Source organism: Oncorhynchus gorbuscha, linkage group LG17 (genome assembly GCF_021184085.1).
Source record: "Oncorhynchus gorbuscha isolate QuinsamMale2020 ecotype Even-year linkage group LG17, OgorEven_v1.0, whole genome shotgun sequence".
Taxonomy (NCBI): domain Eukaryota; kingdom Metazoa; phylum Chordata; class Actinopteri; order Salmoniformes; family Salmonidae; genus Oncorhynchus; species Oncorhynchus gorbuscha.
Genome location: NC_060189.1, coordinates 3,339,244 through 3,362,722, shown reverse-complemented (window position 1 = coordinate 3,362,722; position 23,479 = coordinate 3,339,244). Strand labels below are relative to the sequence as shown.

The following is a 23,479-nucleotide window of genomic DNA, read 5'->3' as shown; positions in this document are numbered from 1 at the left end:
TTGGAGTCTAGTTGTGATTTTGGGTCTAGATTCAATCTGTACTGTGGAAAATCCGCTTTAAAGACCCCCCCGATTGGACCGATTATATGCAGCACTTACCATGAATGTGTTCTCAGAACACATTTTCCTTGGTGAAATTAGCTGCTCTAGTATGAACATGTGGAAAGTGAAGCAACATCAATTTACTTCCTGATGACTTTACCGGTTGGAGAAAAAGTAAATTACAGAAGACATTGGGATAAATATTCTTTATCTTTTTAGAAAGTAGTCAAATTCCTGCAAATGGAAATCAAATCAAGACAACCTGATTAGAAATCCTGAAATGGTCACAAATAGGAGTGTTAAACTTGGCAGAAGACATTCTCAAATAAATAATTGATATTTTTTTGGTAGCCAAAATTGAAAAACATTTTTAAACCAATGCAATAAAGTAAAATCAAATCTAAAACGGGTACATGATGGAATTGGTTTGAGTACATAGCAGGTTCAATGGTTAGATATGCCTCAGTAGGAACGTTATGATCACACATTTCAGAAATGTCTACTCTGGATTGCTGTAGCGTCACATCAAAATAGCCTTATTAGCATCTACAAACAAACGCCCCTTAAAAGCAAGTAAGGGGCCACAAAAGTAGAAGCTTTCAGAAAGCATAGTAAACCTAAACTAAATGTATCAAATAGTTTGATATAAGACAACCATACTGATTGTCCCGGTCTGTGCAACACATTTTCCATCAGGTGATCAAGATAAGACTTATACACCTATTGAGGTGAGTTCTAGTTTTCAAATGTGTCTGGGCAAGACAAGTATTTTCAATATTCTACAATTGAATAAGCATGTAATTATGACAACCCCAACACAAAATACATTTTCACAAGCTTGGCATATAATTCACATCCTTAATACAGTATTTATTAGATAATACGCAACACAGCTCTGAATATAACTGACAGTGTTGATCACAACAGAATCTCTTCTAATTTGTAAACAGTCAAAAGTAGGGAGGGGTGGGGGGGTCAAAAAAAACTATTTGAAATCAATTTTAAAGCATCAGACCTAATGGGGGGGGGGGGGTCCGAATGTCTGTCGTTGTTAGTCTTCCTCAGAAAGCATTCAGTGGACTGACTAAAACTATGAACGAGAGGAAAGCTATGACCCAATTTGAAAAAAAAGAGGGAGAAATGTTGTTTGTTTAGTAATGTCTGCTCTGGGGAGGTTCGGTTAGTCCATCCTGTTGAAACGGCAGCCATCTTGTATCGCCTCTGTGGTAAATAGTCAGTCTTCCTGCAGGTCCCGGTTTCAGCCTCTCCACTAAAACCACAGTGTTTCATCTCGTACATGCAGATCATTCCTCTGACCACTCTTAAGAGCTCACCAACACGTAGATCATCCTGTTAGAGGTATAAAAAAAATACATCAGGAAAATAAAGAGCATTTGTTTAGGGCGAGGATGTTTAAATTGATTCTCTGGCATATCGTCTGGAGTGAAGACTGGATTAAAAAAATAAACAAAAATGACTAATAGTGTGATATCCGTTAGATCTTCTCTATTTCAAATCATTATCCTAAGGTTTTCCGTGTATTTACTATAAATGGCAAGTAACACTTGAAAACCAGACAGCCTTGAATAGGCAGATGATATTACATACCCATAGAAGGTAGAGATAATAACATACACGTAGAGATAGTAGAGAAGGTAGAGATAATATATATAACATATGCCATTTAGCAGACGCTTTTATCCAAAGCGACTTACAGTCATGTGTGCATACATTCTACGTATGGGTGGTCCCGGGGATCGAACCCACTACCCTGGCGTTACAAGCGCCATGCTCTACCAACTGAGCTACAGAAGGACCGAGACCGAGATAATAACATATCCGTAGAGATAGTAGAGGTAGAGATAATAACATACCCGTAGAGATAGAGGTAGAGATAACATATCCGTAGAGATAGTAGAGGAGGTAGAGATAATAACATAGCCAGAGAGATAATAGAAGGAGAGGAGGTAGAGATAATAACATATCCATAGAGCTAATAACATACCCATAGAGATAGTAGAGGAAATAGAGATAATAACATATCCATAGAGATAGAGGTAGAGATAATAACATACCCATAGAGATAGTAGAAGGAGAGGAGGTAGAGATAATAACATACCCATAAAGATAGTAGAGATAGTAGAAGGAGAGGAGGTAGAGATAATAACATACCCATAGAGATAGTAGAAGGAGAGGAGGTAGAGATAATAACATACCCATAGAGATAGTAGAAGAAGGAGAGGAGGTAGAAGGCCAGTTTGCACCAGCCCTCCTTTTGACAGAAGGCCAGGATGTCAGCGTTCATGATTGTTGTTGGATCATAGAGGCCTGGACCACTCATCACCGGCCTGCTCATATACCTGCAGAAAAACATATGAGAGAAAAATGTATGATTACCCTTTAGAAACATATGTAACATTTACTTGTATACCTGCATGAAAACACAAGACATTAGCTGTGTTCGAATACTCATATAAACAGCACTATTTGTGATGTAATTTGAGTACGTAGTATGCTTTTTTTGGGTCATGGTATAGATAGTATGCTAAAAGTTCCCAGATGTCGTACTACATTCGCCAAAATACAAAGTATACCAGCAGTGGACACGATTTCCATGCCTTTAACCCCCATAATGCAATTCTTCAGAAAATGGGCGTGAATTGAAGAAAATGGCGGAAAATATGAAGCCGAAGTCCGACGAGAGCGGATACAAATTCATTGCTTTTCATTGCTTTAACTAATGACAAAGGTTAAGCAGTGGAATAAAGTAATGACTTTTCAAATAAGTTAAGCTACGCGTTATGTTGGTGGACATTTTTTTTTTGCCTACGCTATCCTTACGCGTAGCATTCATTACAGCAGTATGTAGCTGTATGTTAGCTAGCTGACGCTAATTGGCTACTAAATCCAAATCAAATGTATTTATAAAGCCCTTCTTAACATCAGCTGATATCTCAAAGTGCTGTACAGAAAGAAACCCAGCCTAACACCCCAAACAGCAAGCAATGCAGGTGTAGAAGCTACTAAAAGATGGAACTTGCCCGTATATTAACTAGATGGGGCGGCAGGGTAGCCTAGTGGTTAGAGTGTTGGACTAGTAATCTAAAGGTTGCGAGTTCAAACCCCCGAGCTGACAAGGTACAAATCTGTCGTTCTGCCCCTGAACAGGCAGTTAACCCACTGTTCCTAGACTGTCATTGAAAATAAGAATTTGTTCTTAACTGACTTGCCAAGTTAAATAAAGGTAAAGAAGATGATACCTAACTGACTTGCCTAGTTAAATAAAGGTAAAGAAGATGATACCTAACTAACTACCCAAAGTTCATTGACGTGATTATTCAAGTCATTCTAGGTATAGTTGTTGTGCTTTCTCAATGGACATAAATTAGCTCTGGCTATCTACTCTTATTTCAGACCACTTTCGCCTTATTCTGCATTCTGGCACACTAACTGACTAATTTACGAACGTGCAACACCTGTTAAATGGCTGGTGTCTGTAAACGTCAACAAAAAAAGCAGAATTAAATTGTTGCCTGCAGCAGCAGTTGGTCACCAACGATCTGGATGACATTAAAACAGCCTAACCAGCTAGAGAGAGTAAAATGGTCATTTGTGTCTGGAAGTAGCTTGTCTCTCGTCGAGAAGGAACGGACAAACTGAATTTACAAATGCCTAGAGCACACTCTGGCACTTCAGACTGCATTTACAAAGACACCCAAGGTCATAAAATGTATAGCTAGTAATTTGATGCTAAAAAGATAGCAAGAGATTGCATAGCAACAGTATCAACTTCCGGTAGACAGACTTTGTGCTAGTATACTCAACTGAATGGATACTGTTTGTTTACAGTATACTAAAATGAACTAATAGTATATACTCATTAAGTGTGTAGTATACAGTATGTTAGTTTGGGTATTCAAACACAGCTATTTACTCATAACTAAAGGAACACATTAAACATTTACTTATAGGGGGGGGGAATGTAGTATTTCTGCATTCCAGCATTGAAACAGGACACATAGCTGTGTTCAGCTTGGGTTCTAAGTCAACTACACTGGCTTCTGTAGAAACATTACTAAACACCGAAAAGCAGCACTACAAACTGGACCATTATAACCAAAGCAGAAATCAGTCACACAGGTCGAGATTAAATCAAGTTGTTTTCAAAGCGTTTTTTTTTTTTACGATGAAGAGAAATAGCAGTTGTAAGGGTCAACGTTCCAGCGGGAATAGCTAAGGGTTAGAATGTTTTAATGTTTAAGGCTTAGACTCAATCTGATCCAGCGGTATATCGCGCTCGACATTTAAAGGTGAATTTCAGATTGAGTTGACATCTGCAGCATTTACCATTTATGTGATATATGCTAACGCGGAAACATTGCCTTTAAAAAAAGCACTCCAAGGGTTGAATCCCGGTCAAAGTCAAGGTTGTTCTAGATGTGTACGTACCTCCAGACGTGGTAGGCCAGCAGTGGCATGTTGAGGCCTAGGGTGAGCCACTCAGCAGCACACAGGAACATCACGCAGAAGAACACATGGATGAGATACTCCGGGAGCACAAGCTGGGAGGGGCATGCAAACAACAACAACATTAGTAAACAACACATTATTAGCCATATACTGAGGGAGTCATATGAACAAGACAAGACTCAGGAGGAGTCTCTGAATGCTGCCTCAGACCATTCTACAGACTGGACAAGAGGAGTCTCTGAATGCTGCCTCAGACCATTCTACAGACTGGACAAGAGGAGTCTCTGAATGCTGCCTCAGACCATTCTACAGACTGGACAAGAGGAGTCTCTGAATGCAGCCTCAGACCATTCTACAGACTGGACAAGAGGAGTCACTGAATGCTGCCTCAGACCATTCTACAGATTGGACAAGAGTCAGGAGGAGTCACTGAATGCTGCCTCAGACCATTCTACAGACTGGACAAGAGGAGTCTCTGAATGCTGCCTCAGACCATTCTACAGACTGGACAAGAGTCAGGAGGAGTCACTGAATGCTGCCTCAGACCATTCTACAGACTGGACAAGAGTCAGGAGGAGTCTCTGAATGCTGCCTCAGACCATTCTACAGACTGGACAAGAGTCAGGAGGAGTCACTGAATGCTGCCTCAGACCATTCTACAGACTGGACAAGAGGAGTCACTGAATGCTGCCTCAGACCATTCTACAGACTGGACAAGAGGAGTCACTGAATGCTGCCTCAGACCATTCTACAGATTGGACAAGAGTCAGGAGGAGTCTCTGAATGCTGCCTCAGACCATTCTACAGACTGGACAAGAGTCAGGAGGAGTCACTGAATGCTGCCTCAGACCATTCTACAGACTGGACAAGAGGAGTCACTGAATGCTGCCTCAGACCATTCTACAGACTGGACAAGAGGAGTCACTGAATGCTGCCTCAGACCATTCTACAGACTGGACAAGAGGAGTCACTGAATGCTGCCTCAGACCATTCTACAGACTGGACAAGAGGAGTCACTGAATGCTGCCTCAGACCATTCTACAGACTGGACAAGAGGAGTCACTGAATGCTGCCTCAGACCATTCTACAGACTGGACAAGAGGAGTCTCTGAATGCAGCCTCAGACCATTCTACAGACTGGACAAGAGTCAGGAGGAGTCTCTGAATGCAGCCTCAGACCATTCTACAGACTGGACAAGAGGAGTCACTGAATGCTGCCTCAGACCATTCTACAGACTGGACAAGAGGAGTCACTGAATGCTGCCTCAGACCATTCTACAGACTGGACAAGAGGAGTCTCTGAATGCTGCCTCAGACCATTCTACAGATTGGACAAGAGGAGTCTCTGAATGCTGCCTCAGACCATTCTACAGACTGGACAAGAGGAGTCTCTGAATGCCTCAGACCATTCTACAGACTGGACAAGAGTCAGGAGGAGTCACTGAATGCTGCCTCAGACCATTCTACAGACTGGACAAGAGTCAGGAGGAGTCTCTGAATGCAGCCTCAGACCATTCTACAGACTGGACAAGAGGAGTCTCTGAATGCTGCCTCAGACCATTCTACAGACTGGACAAGAGGAGTCTCTGAATGCTGCCTCAGACCATTCTACAGATTGGACAAGAGGAGTCTCTGAATGCTGCCTCAGACCATTCTACAGATTGGACAAGAGGAGTCTCTGAATGCTGCCTCAGACCATTCTACAGACTGGACAAGAGGAGTCTCTGAATGCCTCAGACCATTCTACAGACTGGACAAGAGTCAGGAGGAGTCACTGAATGCTGCCTCAGACCATTCTACAGACTGGACAAGAGTCAGGAGGAGTCTCTGAATGCTGCCTCAGACCATTCTACAGACTGGACAAGAGTCAGGAGGAGTCACTGAATGCTGCCTCAGACCATTCTACAGACTGGACAAGAGGAGTCACTGAATGCTGCCTCAGACCATTCTACAGACTGGACAAGAGGAGTCACTGAATGCTGCCTCAGACCATTCTACAGATTGGACAAGAGTCAGGAGGAGTCTCTGAATGCTGCCTCAGACCATTCTACAGACTGGACAAGAGTCAGGAGGAGTCACTGAATGCTGCCTCAGACCATTCTACAGACTGGACAAGAGGAGTCACTGAATGCTGCCTCAGACCATTCTACAGACTGGACAAGAGGAGTCACTGAATGCTGCCTCAGACCATTCTACAGACTGGACAAGAGGAGTCACTGAATGCTGCCTCAGACCATTCTACAGACTGGACAAGAGGAGTCACTGAATGCTGCCTCAGACCATTCTACAGACTGGACAAGAGGAGTCACTGAATGCTGCCTCAGACCATTCTACAGACTGGACAAGAGGAGTCTCTGAATGCAGCCTCAGACCATTCTACAGACTGGACAAGAGTCAGGAGGAGTCTCTGAATGCAGCCTCAGACCATTCTACAGACTGGACAAGAGGAGTCACTGAATGCTGCCTCAGACCATTCTACAGACTGGACAAGAGGAGTCACTGAATGCTGCCTCAGACCATTCTACAGACTGGACAAGAGGAGTCTCTGAATGCTGCCTCAGACCATTCTACAGATTGGACAAGAGGAGTCTCTGAATGCTGCCTCAGACCATTCTACAGACTGGACAAGAGGAGTCTCTGAATGCCTCAGACCATTCTACAGACTGGACAAGAGTCAGGAGGAGTCACTGAATGCTGCCTCAGACCATTCTACAGACTGGACAAGAGTCAGGAGGAGTCTCTGAATGCAGCCTCAGACCATTCTACAGACTGGACAAGAGGAGTCTCTGAATGCTGCCTCAGACCATTCTACAGACTGGACAAGAGGAGTCTCTGAATGCTGCCTCAGACCATTCTACAGATTGGACAAGAGGAGTCTCTGAATGCTGCCTCAGACCATTCTACAGATTGGACAAGAGGAGTCTCTGAATGCTGCCTCAGACCATTCTACAGACTGGACAAGAGGAGTCTGGACAAGAGGAGTCTCTGAATGCCTCAGACCATTCTACAGACTGGACAAGAGTCAGGAGGAGTCACTGAATGCTGCCTCAGACCATTCTACAGACTGGACAAGAGTCAGGAGGAGTCTCTGAATGCTGCCTCAGACCATTCTACAGACTGGACAAGAGACCATTCAGGGAGGAGTCACTGAATGCTGCCTCAGACCATTCTACAGACTGGACAAGAGGAGTCACTGAATGCTGCCTCAGACCATTCTACAGACTGGACAAGAGGAGTCACTGAATGCTGCCTCAGACCATTCTACAGATTGGACAAGAGTCAGGAGGAGTCTCTGAATGCTGCCTCAGACCATTCTACAGACTGGACAAGAGTCAGGAGGAGTCACTGAATGCTGCCTCAGACCATTCTACAGACTGGACAAGAGGAGTCACTGAATGCTGCCTCAGACCATTCTACAGACTGGACAAGAGGAGTCACTGAATGCTGCCTCAGACCATTCTACAGACTGGACAAGAGGAGTCACTGAATGCTGCCTCAGACCATTCTACAGACTGGACAAGAGGAGTCACTGAATGCTGCCTCAGACCATTCTACAGACTGGACAAGAGGAGTCACTGAATGCTGCCTCAGACCATTCTACAGACTGGACAAGAGGAGTCTCTGAATGCAGCCTCAGACCATTCTACAGACTGGACAAGAGTCAGGAGGAGTCTCTGAATGCAGCCTCAGACCATTCTACAGACTGGACAAGAGGAGTCACTGAATGCTGCCTCAGACCATTCTACAGACTGGACAAGAGGAGTCACTGAATGCTGCCTCAGACCATTCTACAGACTGGACAAGAGGAGTCTCTGAATGCTGCCTCAGACCATTCTACAGATTGGACAAGAGGAGTCTCTGAATGCTGCCTCAGACCATTCTACAGACTGGACAAGAGGAGTCTCTGAATGCCTCAGACCATTCTACAGACTGGACAAGAGTCAGGAGGAGTCACTGAATGCTGCCTCAGACCATTCTACAGACTGGACAAGAGTCAGGAGGAGTCTCTGAATGCAGCCTCAGACCATTCTACAGACTGGACAAGAGGAGTCTCTGAATGCTGCCTCAGACCATTCTACAGACTGGACAAGAGGAGTCTCTGAATGCTGCCTCAGACCATTCTACAGATTGGACAAGAGGAGTCTCTGAATGCTGCCTCAGACCATTCTACAGATTGGACAAGAGGAGTCTCTGAATGCTGCCTCAGACCATTCTACAGACTGGACAAGAGGAGTCTCTGAATGCCTCAGACCATTCTACAGACTGGACAAGAGTCAGGAGGACCATTCTACAGACTGGACACTGAATGCTGCCTCAGACCATTCTACAGACTGGACAAGAGTCAGGAGGATTCTCTGAATGCAGCCTCAGACCATTCTACAGACTGGACAAGAGGAGTCTCTGAATGCTGCCTCAGACCATTCTACAGACTGGACAAGAGGAGTCTCTGAATGCTGCCTCAGACCATTCTACAGACTGGACAAGAGGAGTCTCTGAATGCCTCAGACCATTCTACAGACTGGACAAGAGTCAGGAGGAGTCTCTGAATGCAGCCTCAGACCATTCTACAGACTGGACAAGAGGAGTCTCTGAATGCTGCCTCAGACCATTCTACAGACTGGACAAGAGGAGTCTCTGAATGCTGCCTCAGACCATTCTACAGACTGGACAAGAGGAGTCTCTGAATGCTGCCTCAGACCATTCTACAGATTGGACAAGAGGAGTCTCTGAATGCTGCCTCAGACCATTCTACAGACTGGACAAGAGGAGTCTCTGAATGCCTCAGACCATTCTACAGACTGGACAAGAGTCAGGAGGAGTCACTGAATGCTGCCTCAGACCATTCTACAGACTGGACAAGAGTCAGGGAGGAGTCTCTGAATGCTGCCTCAGACCATTCTACAGACTGGACAAGAGTCTCTGAATGCTGCCTCAGGAGACTGGAGTCACTGAATGCTGCCTCAGACCATTCTACAGACTGGACAAGAGGAGTCACTGAATGCTGCCTCAGACCATTCTACAGACTGGACAAGAGGAGTCACTGAATGCTGCCTCAGACCATTCTACAGACTGGACAAGAGGAGTCTCTGAATGCTGCCTCAGACCATTCTACAGACTGGACAAGAGGAGTCACTGAATGCTGCCTCAGACCATTCTACAGACTGGACAAGAGGAGTCACTGAATGCTGCCTCAGACCATTCTACAGACTGGACAAGAGGAGTCACTGAATGCTGCCTCAGACCATTCTACAGACTGGACAAGAGTCAGGAGGAGTCTCTGAATGCAGCCTCAGACCATTCTACAGACTGGACAAGAGGAGTCACTGAATGCTGCCTCAGACCATTCTACAGACTGGACAAGAGGAGTCACTGAATGCTGCCTCAGACCATTCTACAGACTGGACAAGAGGAGTCTCTGAATGCTGCCTCAGACCATTCTACAGATTGGACAAGAGGAGTCTCTGAATGCTGCCTCAGACCATTCTACAGACTGGACAAGAGGAGTCTCTGAATGCCTCAGACCATTCTACAGACTGGACAAGAGTCAGGAGGAGTCACTGAATGCTGCCTCAGACCATTCTACAGACTGGACAAGAGTCAGGAGGAGTCTCTGAATGCAGCCTCAGACCATTCTACAGACTGGACAAGAGGAGTCTCTGAATGCTGCCTCAGACCATTCTACAGACTGGACAAGAGGAGTCTCTGAATGCTGCCTCAGACCATTCTACAGACTGGACAAGAGGAGTCTCTGAATGCTGCCTCAGACCATTCTACAGATTGGACAAGAGGAGTCTCTGAATGCTGCCTCAGACCATTCTACAGACTGGACAAGAGGAGTCTCTGAATGCCTCAGACCATTCTACAGACTGGACAAGAGTCAGGAGGAGTCACTGAATGCTGCCTCAGACCATTCTACAGACTGGACAAGAGTCAGGAGGAGTCTCTGAATGCAGCCTCAGACCATTCTACAGACTGGACAAGAGGAGTCTCTGAATGCAGCCTCAGACCATTCTACAGACTGGACAAGAGGAGTCTCTGAATGCTGCCTCAGACCATTCTACAGACTGGACAAGAGGAGTCACTGAATGCTGCCTCAGACCATTCTACAGACTGGACAAGAGGAGTCACTGAATGCTGCCTCAGACCATTCTACAGACTGGACAAGAGGAGTCTCTGAATGCTGCCTCAGACCATTCTACAGACTGGACAAGAGGAGTCTCTGAATGCAGCCTCAGACCATTCTACAGACTGGACAAGAGTCAGGAGGAGTCTCTGAATGCTGCCTCAGACCATTCTACAGACTGGACAAGAGGAGTCTCTGAATGCTGCCTCAGACCATTCTACAGACTGGACAAGAGGAGTCTCTGAATGCAGCCTCAGACCATTCTACAGACTGGACAAGAGGAGTCTCTGAATGCAGCCTCAGACCATTCTACAGATTGGACAAGAGGAGTCTCTGAATGCCTCAGACCATTCTACAGACTGGACAAGAGGAGTCTCTGAATGCAGCCTCAGACCATTCTACAGACTGGACAAGAGGAGTCTCTGAATGCAGCCTCAGACCATTCTACAGATTGGACAAGAGGAGTCTCTGAATGCAGCCTCAGACCATTCTACAGACTGGACAAGAGGAGTCTCTGAATGCAGCCTCAGACCATTCTACAGACTGGACAAGAGGAGTCTCTGAATGCTGCCTCAGACCATTCTACAGACTGGACAAGAGGAGTCTCTGAATGCTGCCTCAGACCATTCTACAGACTGGACAAGAGGAGTCTCTGAATGCTGCCTCAGACCATTCTACAGACTGGACAAGAGGAGTCACTGAATGCTGCCTCAGACCATTCTACAGACTGGACAAGAGGAGTCTCTGAATGCTGCCTCAGACCATTCTACAGACTGGACAAGAGGAGTCTCTGAATGCTGCCTCAGACCATTCTACAGACTGGACAAGAGGAGTCTCTGAATGCTGCCTCAGACCATTCTACAGACTGGACAAGAGGAGTCTCTGAATGCTGCCTCAGACCGGTCTTCAGACTGGACAAGAGGAGTCACTGAATGCTGCCTCAGACCATTCTACAGACTGGACAAGAGGAGTCTCTGAATGCTGCCTCAGACCATTCTACAGACTGGACAAGAGGAGTCACTGAATGCTGCCTCAGACCATTCTACAGACTGGACAAGAGGAGTCTCTGAATGCTGCCTCAGACCATTCTACAGACTGGACAAGAGGAGTCACTGAATGCCTCAGACCATTCTACAGACTGGACAAGAGGAGTCTCTGAATGCTGCCTCAGACCATTCTACAGACTGGACAAGAGGAGTCTCTGAATGCTGCCTCAGACCATTCTACAGACTGGACAAGAGGAGTCTCTGAATGCTGCCTCAGACCATTCTACAGACTGGACAAGAGGAGTCTCTGAATGCTGCCTCAGACCATTCTACAGACTGGACAAGAGGAGTCTCTGAATGCTGCCTCAGACCGGTCTTCAGACTGGACAAGAGGAGTCACTGAATGCTGCCTCAGACCGGTCTTCAGACTGGACAAGAGGAGTCACTGAATGCTGCCTCAGACCATTCTACAGACTGGACAAGAGGAGTCTCTGAATGCTGCCTCAGACCATTCTACAGACTGGACAAGAGGAGTCTCTGAATGCTGCCTCAGACCATTCTACAGACTGGACAAGAGGAGTCTCTGAATGCTGCCTCAGACCATTCTACAGACTGGACAAGAGGAGTCACTGAATGCAGCCTCAGACCATTCTACAGACTGGACAAGAGGAGTCTCTGAATGCTGCCTCAGACCATTCTACAGACTGGACAAGAGGAGTCTCTGAATGCTGCCTCAGACCATTCTACAGACTGGACAAGAGGAGTCTCTGAATGCTGCCTCAGACCATTCTACAGATTGGACAAGAGGAGTCTCTGAATGCTGCCTCAGACCATTCTACAGACTGGACAAGAGGAGTCACTGAATGCTGCCTCAGACCATTCTACAGACTGGACAAGAGGAGTCTCTGAATGCTGCCTCAGACCATTCTACAGACTGGACAAGAGTCAGGAGGAGTCTCTGAATGCTGCCTCAGACCATTCTACAGACTGGACAAGAGGAGTCACTGAATGCAGCCTCAGACCATTCTACAGACTGGACAAGAGGAGTCACTGAATGCAGCCTCAGACCATTCTACAGACTGGACAAGAGGAGTCTCTGAATGCTGCCTCAGACCATTCTACAGACTGGACAAGAGGAGTCTCTGAATGCTGCCTCAGACCATTCTACAGACTGGACAAGAGGAGTCTCTGAATGCTGCCTCAGACCATTCTACAGACTGGACAAGAGGAGTCTCTGAATGCTGCCTCAGACCATTCTACAGACTGGACAAGAGGAGTCACTGAATGCTGCCTCAGACCATTCTACAGACTGGACAAGAGGAGTCACTGAATGCTGCCTCAGACCATTCTACAGACTGGACAAGAGGAGTCTCTGAATGCAGCCTCAGACCATTCTACAGACTGGACAAGAGGAGTCTCTGAATGCAGCCTCAGACCATTCTACAGACTGGACAAGAGGAGTCTCTGAATGCTGCCTCAGACCTGACAGACCATTCAGACTGGACAAGAGGAGTCTCTGAATGCTGCCTCAGACCATTCTACAGACTGGACAAGAGGAGTCTCTGAATGCTGCCTCAGACCATTCTACAGACTGGACAAGAGGAGTCTCTGAATGCTGCCTCAGACCATTCTACAGACTGGACAAGAGGAGTCTCTGAATGCTGCCTCAGACCATTCTACAGACTGGACAAGAGGAGTCACTGAATGCTGCCTCAGACCATTCTACAGACTGGACAAGAGGAGTCACTGAATGCTGCCTCAGACCATTCTACAGACTGGACAAGAGGAGTCTCTGAATGCAGCCTCAGACCATTCTACAGACTGGACAAGAGGAGTCTCTGAATGCAGCCTCAGACCATTCTACAGACTGGACAAGAGGAGTCTCTGAATGCTGCCTCAGACCATTCTACAGACTGGACAAGAGGAGTCTCTGAATGCCTCAGACCATTCTACAGACTGGACAAGAGGAGTCTCTGAATGCCTCAGACCATTCTACAGACTGGACAAGAGGAGTCACTGAATGCTGCCTCAGACCATTCTACAGACTGGACAAGAGGAGTCACTGAATGCTGCCTCAGACCATTCTACAGACTGGACAAGAGGAGTCACTGAATGCTGCCTCAGACCATTCTACAGACTGGACAAGAGGAGTCTCTGAATGCTGCCTCAGACCATTCTACAGACTGGACAAGAGGAGTCACTGAATGCTGCCTCAGACCATTCTACAGACTGGACAAGAGGAGTCACTGAATGCTGCCTCAGACCATTCTACAGACTGGACAAGAGGAGTCTCTGAATGCTGCCTCAGACCATTCTACAGACTGGACAAGAGGAGTCTCTGAATGCTGCCTCAGACCATTCTACAGACTGGACAAGAGGAGTCTCTGAATGCTGCCTCAGACCATTCTACAGACTGGACAAGAGGAGTCTCTGAATGCTGCCTCAGACCATTCTACAGACTGGACAAGAGGAGTCTCTGAATGCCTCAGACCATTCTACAGACTGGACAAGAGGAGTCTCTGAATGCAGCCTCAGACCATTCTACAGACTGGACAAGAGTCAGGAGGAGTCTCTGAATGCTGCCTCAGACCATTCTACAGACTGGACAAGAGGAGTCTCTGAATGCAGCCTCATACCATTCTTCAGATTTCAGAAATTAAACTGACTCATTATAAACTGGAATAGACTGTAGAATACAACCAATAAATCAGGAAGTAGACATCTCAAAATCTCTCAGATTGTTTTACACTTGATGTTAATAATTAAACAGAACAATAAAATGCACAGGACACCATGAACAGGAATTAAATAGACATGGGAACTAAACAGTCATTTTTCATCAACATTTTGAAGAAACAGTCCCGTCCCCCCCCCCCCTCAGCACACACGTTGTTGATGATTTTAAACACACATTTACATTACATCATACAGTAGATGCTCATTGCACAAGACCTTGGGGGTGGTTGGCAGGGCAGAGAACAGAACGCGCCTTTCACCATTCATGCACTAACAAGAGACATACGATGTGAAACATGCATCATGTCATCTACGTTTGGACCAGAGAGAGGACACCAGGGCCGGAGGAATCCACTCACACCTAGGCTGTGTCCAAATGGCACCCTATTCCCTATTTTAACAAAAAAAAAAGTGCACTACTTTAAGAACAAAGCCCTTTGGTTAATCTATGGGCCCTGGCCTGGTCAAAAGTAGGGAATAGGGTGCCTTTTGGAGACGCAGGGGTGAGTGATCCTGTCTGTCTGTCCCATAGGGTAGGACAGGGCTACTGTGATGTCATCTGGTGTAGGCTCTGTCTTGTGAGGAGGAGGGGGGGGGCAGATGGAATCACTACATGGAAGCCATGCATTTGATCAAGGAGGGGTGGTTCAGGATGACCCACCACTGCCCACAGATGTAAGGGGGGGTGGGGTGGACACACTGGGTTTTATCCCTACACTGCTACGTTTAAAACATGTGGAAGGAGACGGAACCCTATTTCCTATGGGGACCCTGGTCAAAAGTAGTGCACTACATAGGGAATAGGGTGCCCCTTTGGGACACAAGCTATATGACATTGACCATAGCAGAAAACTGAACTATTAAGGGCAAATTTGATTACTTAAGATTAAACCCGTGAAACTCAAATCTGCAGGTCTGTGATGCGGCGCCCATCTTGAACAGAACTAGAGATTAGGATGAAAACCCCAAATCGCACTCTATTCCCTACATAGTGCCTTACTTTTGACGAGGGCCCTGGTCTAAAGTGTTGCACTATATGGGGAATAGGGTTCCATTTTGGATTCACACTATATACCTAGATGATTTCATGTTTTATGTAAGTTAACTCCACCCGTCTTTACTATTCAAATCAGTGATTCCTACAAAATGTTGATCTAGAGGGTGTTAGATTCTACAGCCATCTGTTCCAAACCCCCCCCAGGTGACCATATATAGGCTTGAGCCAAAGTCTAGTCAAATCTACTGTCGTTGTGTTTACAAACAACTATTAAACTCAAAACGCTAGCCTAGAAAACATGACGGTCAAGCAATTGGGGATAAATAAATAAAATCTCAGCATTTTACAGCACTACTTTATTTTGAGAATTTAGAATTGATTCTTATGCTGCTGATTTAAAAAAATAAAAAAAAATAAAAAATTGGCAACCTTGGACTAGTTAAGGCATACAAAGGCAGTCGGGTTGTGGTACAACAACAGGTCTGAATGAACCAGTCCAGAGATCCACAGCAATACAACACTGATGAACCAGTCTGGTGTAAGGAGCCTCCTGTCACTGTCCACGCAAAATCCATGTTCAACTGTCGGAGACCCGTCAGTAGAACTACAATACTCCCTCTTTAAATATTGAATTATATCCTAACCTATTCAAATGTAGGCTTGGCCCTACTTAAAATCTCTCCTTGGGGAAAAAAATAAAAATAAAATAGTATTCCCATTAAATCCTCAGCCAACTAGTGAATAAATAGGTCATTTTAATATTAGGGATATTACAGAAGTATCCTTATGACAGCACTATATGGAGACAAAGGGTAGGTTGTATAGATTCATGCATGTTCTGAGCATTTGCAAGTCTTTTCAGTTAACCTTTGTGTACGTAGTGCTATACAGGTCAATAACATTGGTACCTGCGTTGATGCGTCTTCCACACATCCCAATGACTTTTGAGGAACACCTCTTCCAGTGTAATACAAATAAACTACACTTCCTACAGACCAAGGCCCCTCTTCCCAAATGGCATCCCTACTCCCTATGGTGGTCCTGGTCAAAAGTAGTGCACTAAATAGGGAATAGGGCCCTGGTCAAAAGTAGTGCACTAAATAGGGAATAGGGCCCTGGTCAAAAGTAGTGCACTAAATAGGGAATAGGGTGCCTGTTTTGGGATACAAGCTTTAAAATTATTATAAATAAAAGTGTACACAAACACGTTTCGGGCCCAGTCCCCCCCCCCCCATTTCCTTACGCTTTGATATATGAAACCTGAAGCATTGAAGAGCCAGTTAGAGACATAGAAACATAGCAGCATGTTAAAAGTGGTTGAAATGAAGTCTGTGCTATGAACTACTGTACTGTCCAATCACGAAGGATCTATATATCTCACAGGGGGGGAAATGGGCTGGGTGATACAGAAGGCACAGAACTCAGGAAGCAATGCAATGTAGTAACATGTGCACATGACTGCTATGCTACTGGCTCAGGCACGAGAAAGAACAAGAAAAGGAGAAATGGAAACCGATCGTTGAACTTCATCATCGGGGGCGGCAGGGTAGACTAGTGGTTAGAGTGTAGAGGAGGTAGGGTAGCCTAGTGGTTAGAGTGTAGAGGAGGCAGGGTAGCCTAGTGGTTAGAGTGTAGAGGAGGCAGGGTAGCCTAGTGGTTAGAGTGTAGAGGAGGTAGGGTAGCCTAGTGGTTAGAGTGTAGAGGAGGCAGGGTAGCCTAGTGGTTAGAGTGTAGAGGAGGTAGGGTAGCCTAGTGGTTAGAGTGTAGAGGAGGCAGGGTAGCCTAGTGGTTAGAGTGTAGAGGAGGTAGGGTAGCCTAGTGGTTAGAGTGTAGAGGAGGCAGGGTAGCCTAGTGGTTAGAGTGTAGAGGAGGTAGGGTAGCCTAGTGGTTAGAGTGTAGAGGAGGCAGGGTAGCCTAGTGGTTAGAGTGTAGAGGAGGTAGGGTAGCCTAGTGGTTAGAGTGTAGAGGAGGCAGGGTAGCCTAGTGGTTAGAGTGTAGAGGAGGTAGGGTAGCCTAGTGGTTAGAGTGTAGAGGAGGTAGGGTAGCCTAGTGGTTAGAGTGTAGAGGAGGTAGGGTAGCCTAGTGGTTAGAGTGTAGAGGAGGTAGGGTAGCCTAGTGGTTAGAGTGTAGAGGAGGCAGGGTAGCCTAGTGGTTAGAGTGTAGAGGAGGCAGGGTAGCCTAGTGGTTAGAGTGTAGAGGAGGTAGGGTAGCCTAGTGGTTAGAGTGTAGAGGTGGTAGGGTAGCCTAGTGGTTAGAGTGTAGAGGAGGCAGGGTAGCCTAGTGGTTAGAGGAGGCAGGTAGCCTAGTGGTTAGAGTGTAGAGGAGGCAGGGTAGCCTAGTGGTTAGAGGAGGCAGGTAGCCTAGTGGTTAGAGTGTAGAGGAGGCAGGGTAGCCTAGTGGTTAGAGTGTAGAGGAGGCAGGTAGCCTAGTGGTTAGAGTGTAGGGGCGGGGGGTAGCCTAGTGGTTAGAGTGTAGGGGCGGCCGGGTAGCCTAGTGGTTAGAGTGTAGGGGGAGGGGGTAGCCTAGTGGTTAGAGTGTAGAGGCGGCAGGGTAGCCTAGTGGTTAGAGTGTAGGGGCGGCAGGGTAGCCTAGTGGTTAGAGTGTAGAGGAGGCAGGGTAGCCTAGTGGTTAGAGTGTAGGGGCGGGGGGTAGCCTAGTGGTTAGAGTGTAGAGGCGGCAGGGTAGCCTAGTGGTTAGAGTGTAGGGGCGGCAGGGTAGCCTAGTGGTTAGAGTGTAGGGGCGGCAGGGTAGCCTAGTGGTTAGAGTGTAGGGGTGGCAGGGGGTAGCCTAGTGGTTAGAGTGTAGGGGTGGCAGGGTTGCCTAGTGGTTAGAGTGTAGAGGAGGCAGGGTAGCCTAGTGGTTAGAGTGTAGGGGCGGGGGGTAGCCTAGTGGTTAGAGTGTAGGGGCGGGGGGTAGCCTAGTGGTTAGAGTGTAGGGGCGGGGGGTAGCCTAGTGGTTAGAGTGTAGAGGAGGCAGGGTAGCCTAGTGGTTAGAGTGTAGGGGCGGGGGGTAGCCTAGTGGTTAGAGTGTAGAGGCGGCAGGGTAGCCTAGTGGTTAGAGTGTAGAGGCGGCAGGGTAGCCTAGTGGTTAGAGTGTAGGGGCGGCAGGGTAGCCTAGTGGTTAGAGTGTAGAGGCGGCAGGGTAGCCTAGTGGTTAGAGTGTAGAGGCGGCAGGGTAGCCTAGTGGTTAGTGTAGGGGCGGCAGGGTAGCCTAGTGGTTAGAGTGTAGGGGTGGCAGGGTTGCCTAGTGGTTAGAGTGTAGAGGAGGCAGGGTAGCCTAGTGGTTAGAGTGTAGGGGCGGGGGGTAGCCTAGTGGTTAGAGTGTAGGGATGGGGGCTAGCCTAGTGGTTAGAGTGTAGGGGCGGGGGGTAGCCTAGTGGTTAGAGTGTAGGGGCGGGGGTAGACTAGTGGTTAGAGCGTTGGACTAGTAACCGGAAGGTTGCAAGTTCAAACCCCCGAGCTGACAAGGTACAAATCTGTCGTTCTGCCCCTGAACAGGCAGTTAACCCACAGTTCCTAGGCTGTCATTGAAAATAAGAATTTGTTCTTAATTAACTGACTTGCCTAGTTAAATAAAGGTAAAATAAAAAAATCAGACTCAACTCTTGAGGATGTTGGACCGAGTCAGGGTCTAACAACATCCTATAAACTGCGTTGAGCCGGTTTGGCTATGCTAAGTCATTTTGTAATATCAATCAGCACAGAAAGCTGAGACTCCAACCCTGATGTAAATTAGTCCAATGAGGGCAACTATTCGGAGAATTGTTCACTGAAAAGACATTTGCAAACACCCCCCCCCCCCGTGCAGAATGACAGACTGGAGACTGAACTTGAACTGGCATTTCATATCGAAGATTGGTACAAACCTTCAACGCAATTTTGACTCTTTTAATCTTTTTGACCTTTTCAACTGTCTTTATGCCGATAAAAATTGTAGATAAAAAAAAAAAAAAAAAAAATGTGTTAGAGTTGACAACTGACAAGATCACTGTAGATTAACAGTCAGATACTCAGATTGGAATTAAGCATAACAGCAGAGAAATCCCTTAGTGTGACTACTAGGCCGTAGTAACCTCATCCCTCCTCAGTGTGACTACTAGGCCACAGTAACCTCATCCCTCCTTAGTGTGACTACTAGGCCGTAGTAACCTCATCCCTCCTTAGTGTGACTACTAGGCCGTAACCTCATCCCTCCTCAGTGTGACTACTAGGCCGTAACCTCATCCCTCCTCAGTGTGACTACTAGGCCGTAACCTCATCCCTCCTCAGTGTGACTACTAGGCTGTAGTAACATCATCCCTCCTTAGTGTGACTACTAGGCCGTAGTAACATCATCCCTCCTTAGTGTGACTACTAGGCCATAACCTCATCCCTCCTCAGTGTGACTACTAGGCCATAGTAACATCATCCCTCCTTAGTGTGACTACTAGGCCGTAACCTCATCCCTCCTCAGTGTGACTACTAGGCCATAACCTCATCCCTCCTTAGTGTGACTACTAGGCCGTAGTAAATTCATCCCTCCTTAGTGTGACAACTAGGCCGTAGTAACCTCATCCCTCCTTAGTGTGACAACTAGGCCGTAGTAACCTCATCCCTCCTTAGTGTGACTACTAGGCTGTAACATCATCCCTCCTTAGTGTGACTACTAGGCCGTAGTAACCTCATCCCCCCTTAGTGTGACTACTAGGCCGTAGTAACCTCATCCCCCCCTTAGTGTGACTACTAGGCCGTAGTAACCTCATCCCCCCTTAGTGTGACTACTAGGCCGTAGTAACCTCATCCCTCCTTTAGTGTGACTACTAGGCCATAACCCCATCCCTCCTTAGTGTGACTACTAGGCCGTAGTAACCTCATCCCTCCTCAGTGTGACTACTAGGCCGTAGTAACCTCATCCCTCCTTTAGTGTGACTAGTAGGCCGTAGTAACCTCATCCCCCTTAGTGTGACTACTAGGCCGTAGTAACCTCATCCCTCCTTTAGTGTGACTACTAGGCCGTAGTAACCTCATCCCTCAGTGTGACTACTAGGCCGTAGTAACCTCATCCCTCAGTGTGACTACTAGGCCGTAGTAACCTCATCCCTCCTCAGTGTGACAACTAGGCCGTAGTAACCTCATCCCTCAGTGTGACTACTAGGCCGTAGTAACCTCATCCCTCAGTGTGACTACTAGGCCGTAGTAACCTCATCCCTCCTTAGTGTGACTACTAGGCCATAGTAACCTCATCCCTCCTTAGTGTGACTACTAGGCCGTAGTAACATCATCCCTCCTTAGTGTGACTACTAGGCCGTAACCTCATCCCTCAGTGTGACTACTAGGCCGTAGTAACATCATCCCTCCTCAGTGTGACTACTAGGCCATAACCTCATCCCTCCTTTAGTGTGACTACTAGGCCATAGTAAACTCATCCTCCTTTAGTGTGACTACTAGGCCGTAGTAACCTCACCCCCCCCCCTTAGTGTGACTACTAGGCCGTAACCTCATCCCTCCTCAGTGTGACTACTAGGCCGTAACCTCATCCCTCCTTAGTGTGACCACTAGGTCGTAACCTCATCCATCCTACTACATACATACATTATAGAAAGCAAATCAGTATTCGGTCAAAGAAGCTAGGAGAAAGATGTCACCTACAACCATACATGTTTTACTTACCGGATTCAATGTGTTACATTGATCAATGGGATTCTTGTAATCAGTCTTCAGTTCATCAAATGCAATTATCTGTAGAGAAAGAGAATGTATGTTTAAGTAAACGACTTCATCCCACATCTTGTATGACAGAGACAACTGCATCATTGAACATAAATAACGATTGCAAATCATCAAGATTGACATTTTTTGAACGTGAACGTAAATAGTCGAAATGTCAAAATCAACATTGTCCGAGAGTTTTACACGGTTATCAATACATCACGCAAAAGTAGGCCTATATAAAACACAGGCCTTATTTTAAATGTTTCTAAAAAATTCCCAATGGGGGAAAAATGAATCGTGGAAAAACGATTGGAACCATTTCCCTGTTCGACCGCTAGGTTTTATGGGTAATTATGACACGTCCACTGTGGTCATTAACAGCGAGGAGAAATTAGAGAACAAATATCCCCAGGCGGATACTGTTGTACTGCAGTGTTTGTTTACAACGTCCTCAAGCACTAGTTAACGTTAATAGCTACAACAACAGCCAGCACAGGGACTAATACATTATGCAGACATTAATTAATAACTGGTATCCCAATAACAGTCTCACTCAGGAGACTTCAGAGGCATCGAAAGCGAGTTATTATCCGAGAAGAAATAGAAAGTATAGAATCTGGAAGACTGGGACAAAACAGAAAACATGGAAAATGGCAGTGATCAAGTCAGAGGATTGTCATGTTTCGACGAGGCCCCCGGTTAATTAGTGTATTAGCTCATCTTATTTCGCCAACTAATGTTACTGTGTTACACCTTATTTTAGACACCTCCATATAGCTAGGAAGCTATATGGATAGCTAGTTAGGACACATATTCTGGTCGTGGACAGAAACGAATGAGTATTTTCGGTCCAACAACACGAATTGGTGTGTGTGTGTGTGTGTTGCCATTCATTCTTGGTTAGTTAACGGGTGCCCAAAAGCCCGTTTGCCACTAGTTTAGAACAAAAACATTGTCTCTCTATATAATACCTACATTCACTTTCAAATCATACCGTTTGATCGAGACATCGTTATACTTACGTGCCAAATGGCGAAGAAAATAAGAGCGGCCGTAAGCAATAGAGCAAGCATGTAACAAAAGGCCGCGAATGTGAACGCCATTTTTGTGTGTTGTGTAGGTTGACACGGAAACTGCAGAGGAACGCCAGACAGGAAGGAAGAGCAAACAGAGCATGCGCACATATTTCCCCTACTTCCGGTTGCGTTCCACAGTGTCGCGACAGGCGCGATTTTGGCAACACATGGGAGTTTCACGAAAGAATAAGCATTTGAGACAACCCTCACCCTGAAAAAACAGTTTTATGTAATTAATTGCCATATTATAATCGGACGTATATTATAACTAGACACACGTAAGAGATTCAACGAGGTGATTTTGGATATTAAATGCAGGCAACAACATTAAACATATTTTTGTTTTGTTTTATTGGGACAAGTGTATAAAGCATGGAAAAATACAAATATTTCACAAGTTTCACTCACACCATTGGGTAGCTGAATATGTTACATGTTTGAGACGCTGTTTTGGTTAAGAAAAAAGGTAATAAAAGCTGTTGATCTGAGAAAGTACAGAACTATTATTGGAAAAATACATCAATTCAGAGCGATCAAGACACTTAATAAGCCACATGATTTTACACGGATATAGCTATATCTTATTCATGAATGCAGGTTGAAGAATTCTTCCCAAGGCTGATTATCTCCATGTATCAGTTCCAAATGGCAGCCTATTCCCTTCATAGTGCACTATAAAAGCATAGGACTAAGAAGTGCACTATAAAAGCATAGGACTAAGAAGTGCACTATAAAAGCATAGGACTAAGAAGTGCACTATAAAAGCATAGGACTAAGAAGTGCACTATAAAAGCATAGGACTAAGAAGTGCACTATAAAAGCATAGGACTAAGAAGTGCACTATAAAAGGGAATAGTGTGCCATTTGGAATACATTCCATATTATCAACAAACAAAAAAAACATGTTGATAATTATCAAACTACTGTAGTGTTTAACCTTAACACACTGTCAGCAATTTCCCCCTTGGATTGCCATTTGCATGCATGTTCTCTATATTATTGCTTGTGTCAACTAAAGTACGCCAATTTTTAAAATCGATTATTGGAGGATACATTCACGGTGTAAAACAAAGAACATGCAGTACATACTGACACACTATTGAAGGTTTGTTCGGGATTGTTTTTTGTTGTTGCTGTCGTCATAACGCAAACTGTCGGGACAAAAGACACACTGACGAAAGCATGCACTTGTATATGAAAGTAGCTTACCACATCAAAGTTATATATATATATATTTTTTTAGAACAGATTATTAAGCATTTTCATTTTTCACATTGACACCAGCCGATTGCACAATTCAGAGTAAAAACAGGAATGTTCCAGTACAGTTCAGATATACGGACTATTAGGCGATGTTT

General features: G+C 45.8%; 2 protein-coding genes across 2 annotated transcripts in view; one reads left to right on the top strand and one right to left on the bottom strand.

The window, feature by feature from the left end:
• LOC124001333 (deubiquitinase DESI2-like) overlaps positions 1-23,479 on the top strand; it is a 1,147,470-nt gene that overhangs the window by 1,083,522 nt on the left and 40,469 nt on the right. The window lies entirely within an intron of this gene.
• cnih1 (cornichon family AMPA receptor auxiliary protein 1) lies at positions 234-22,219 on the bottom strand. Its single transcript, XM_046308050.1, has 5 exons — positions 22,068-22,219; positions 21,004-21,072; positions 4,492-4,604; positions 2,259-2,402; positions 234-1,392 (listed from the first exon to the last, which is right to left on the bottom strand). Exons 1-5 carry the CDS (start codon positions 22,146-22,148, stop codon positions 1,365-1,367), a joined length of 435 nt encoding a protein of 144 aa, XP_046164006.1. The 5' UTR covers positions 22,149-22,219; the 3' UTR covers positions 234-1,364.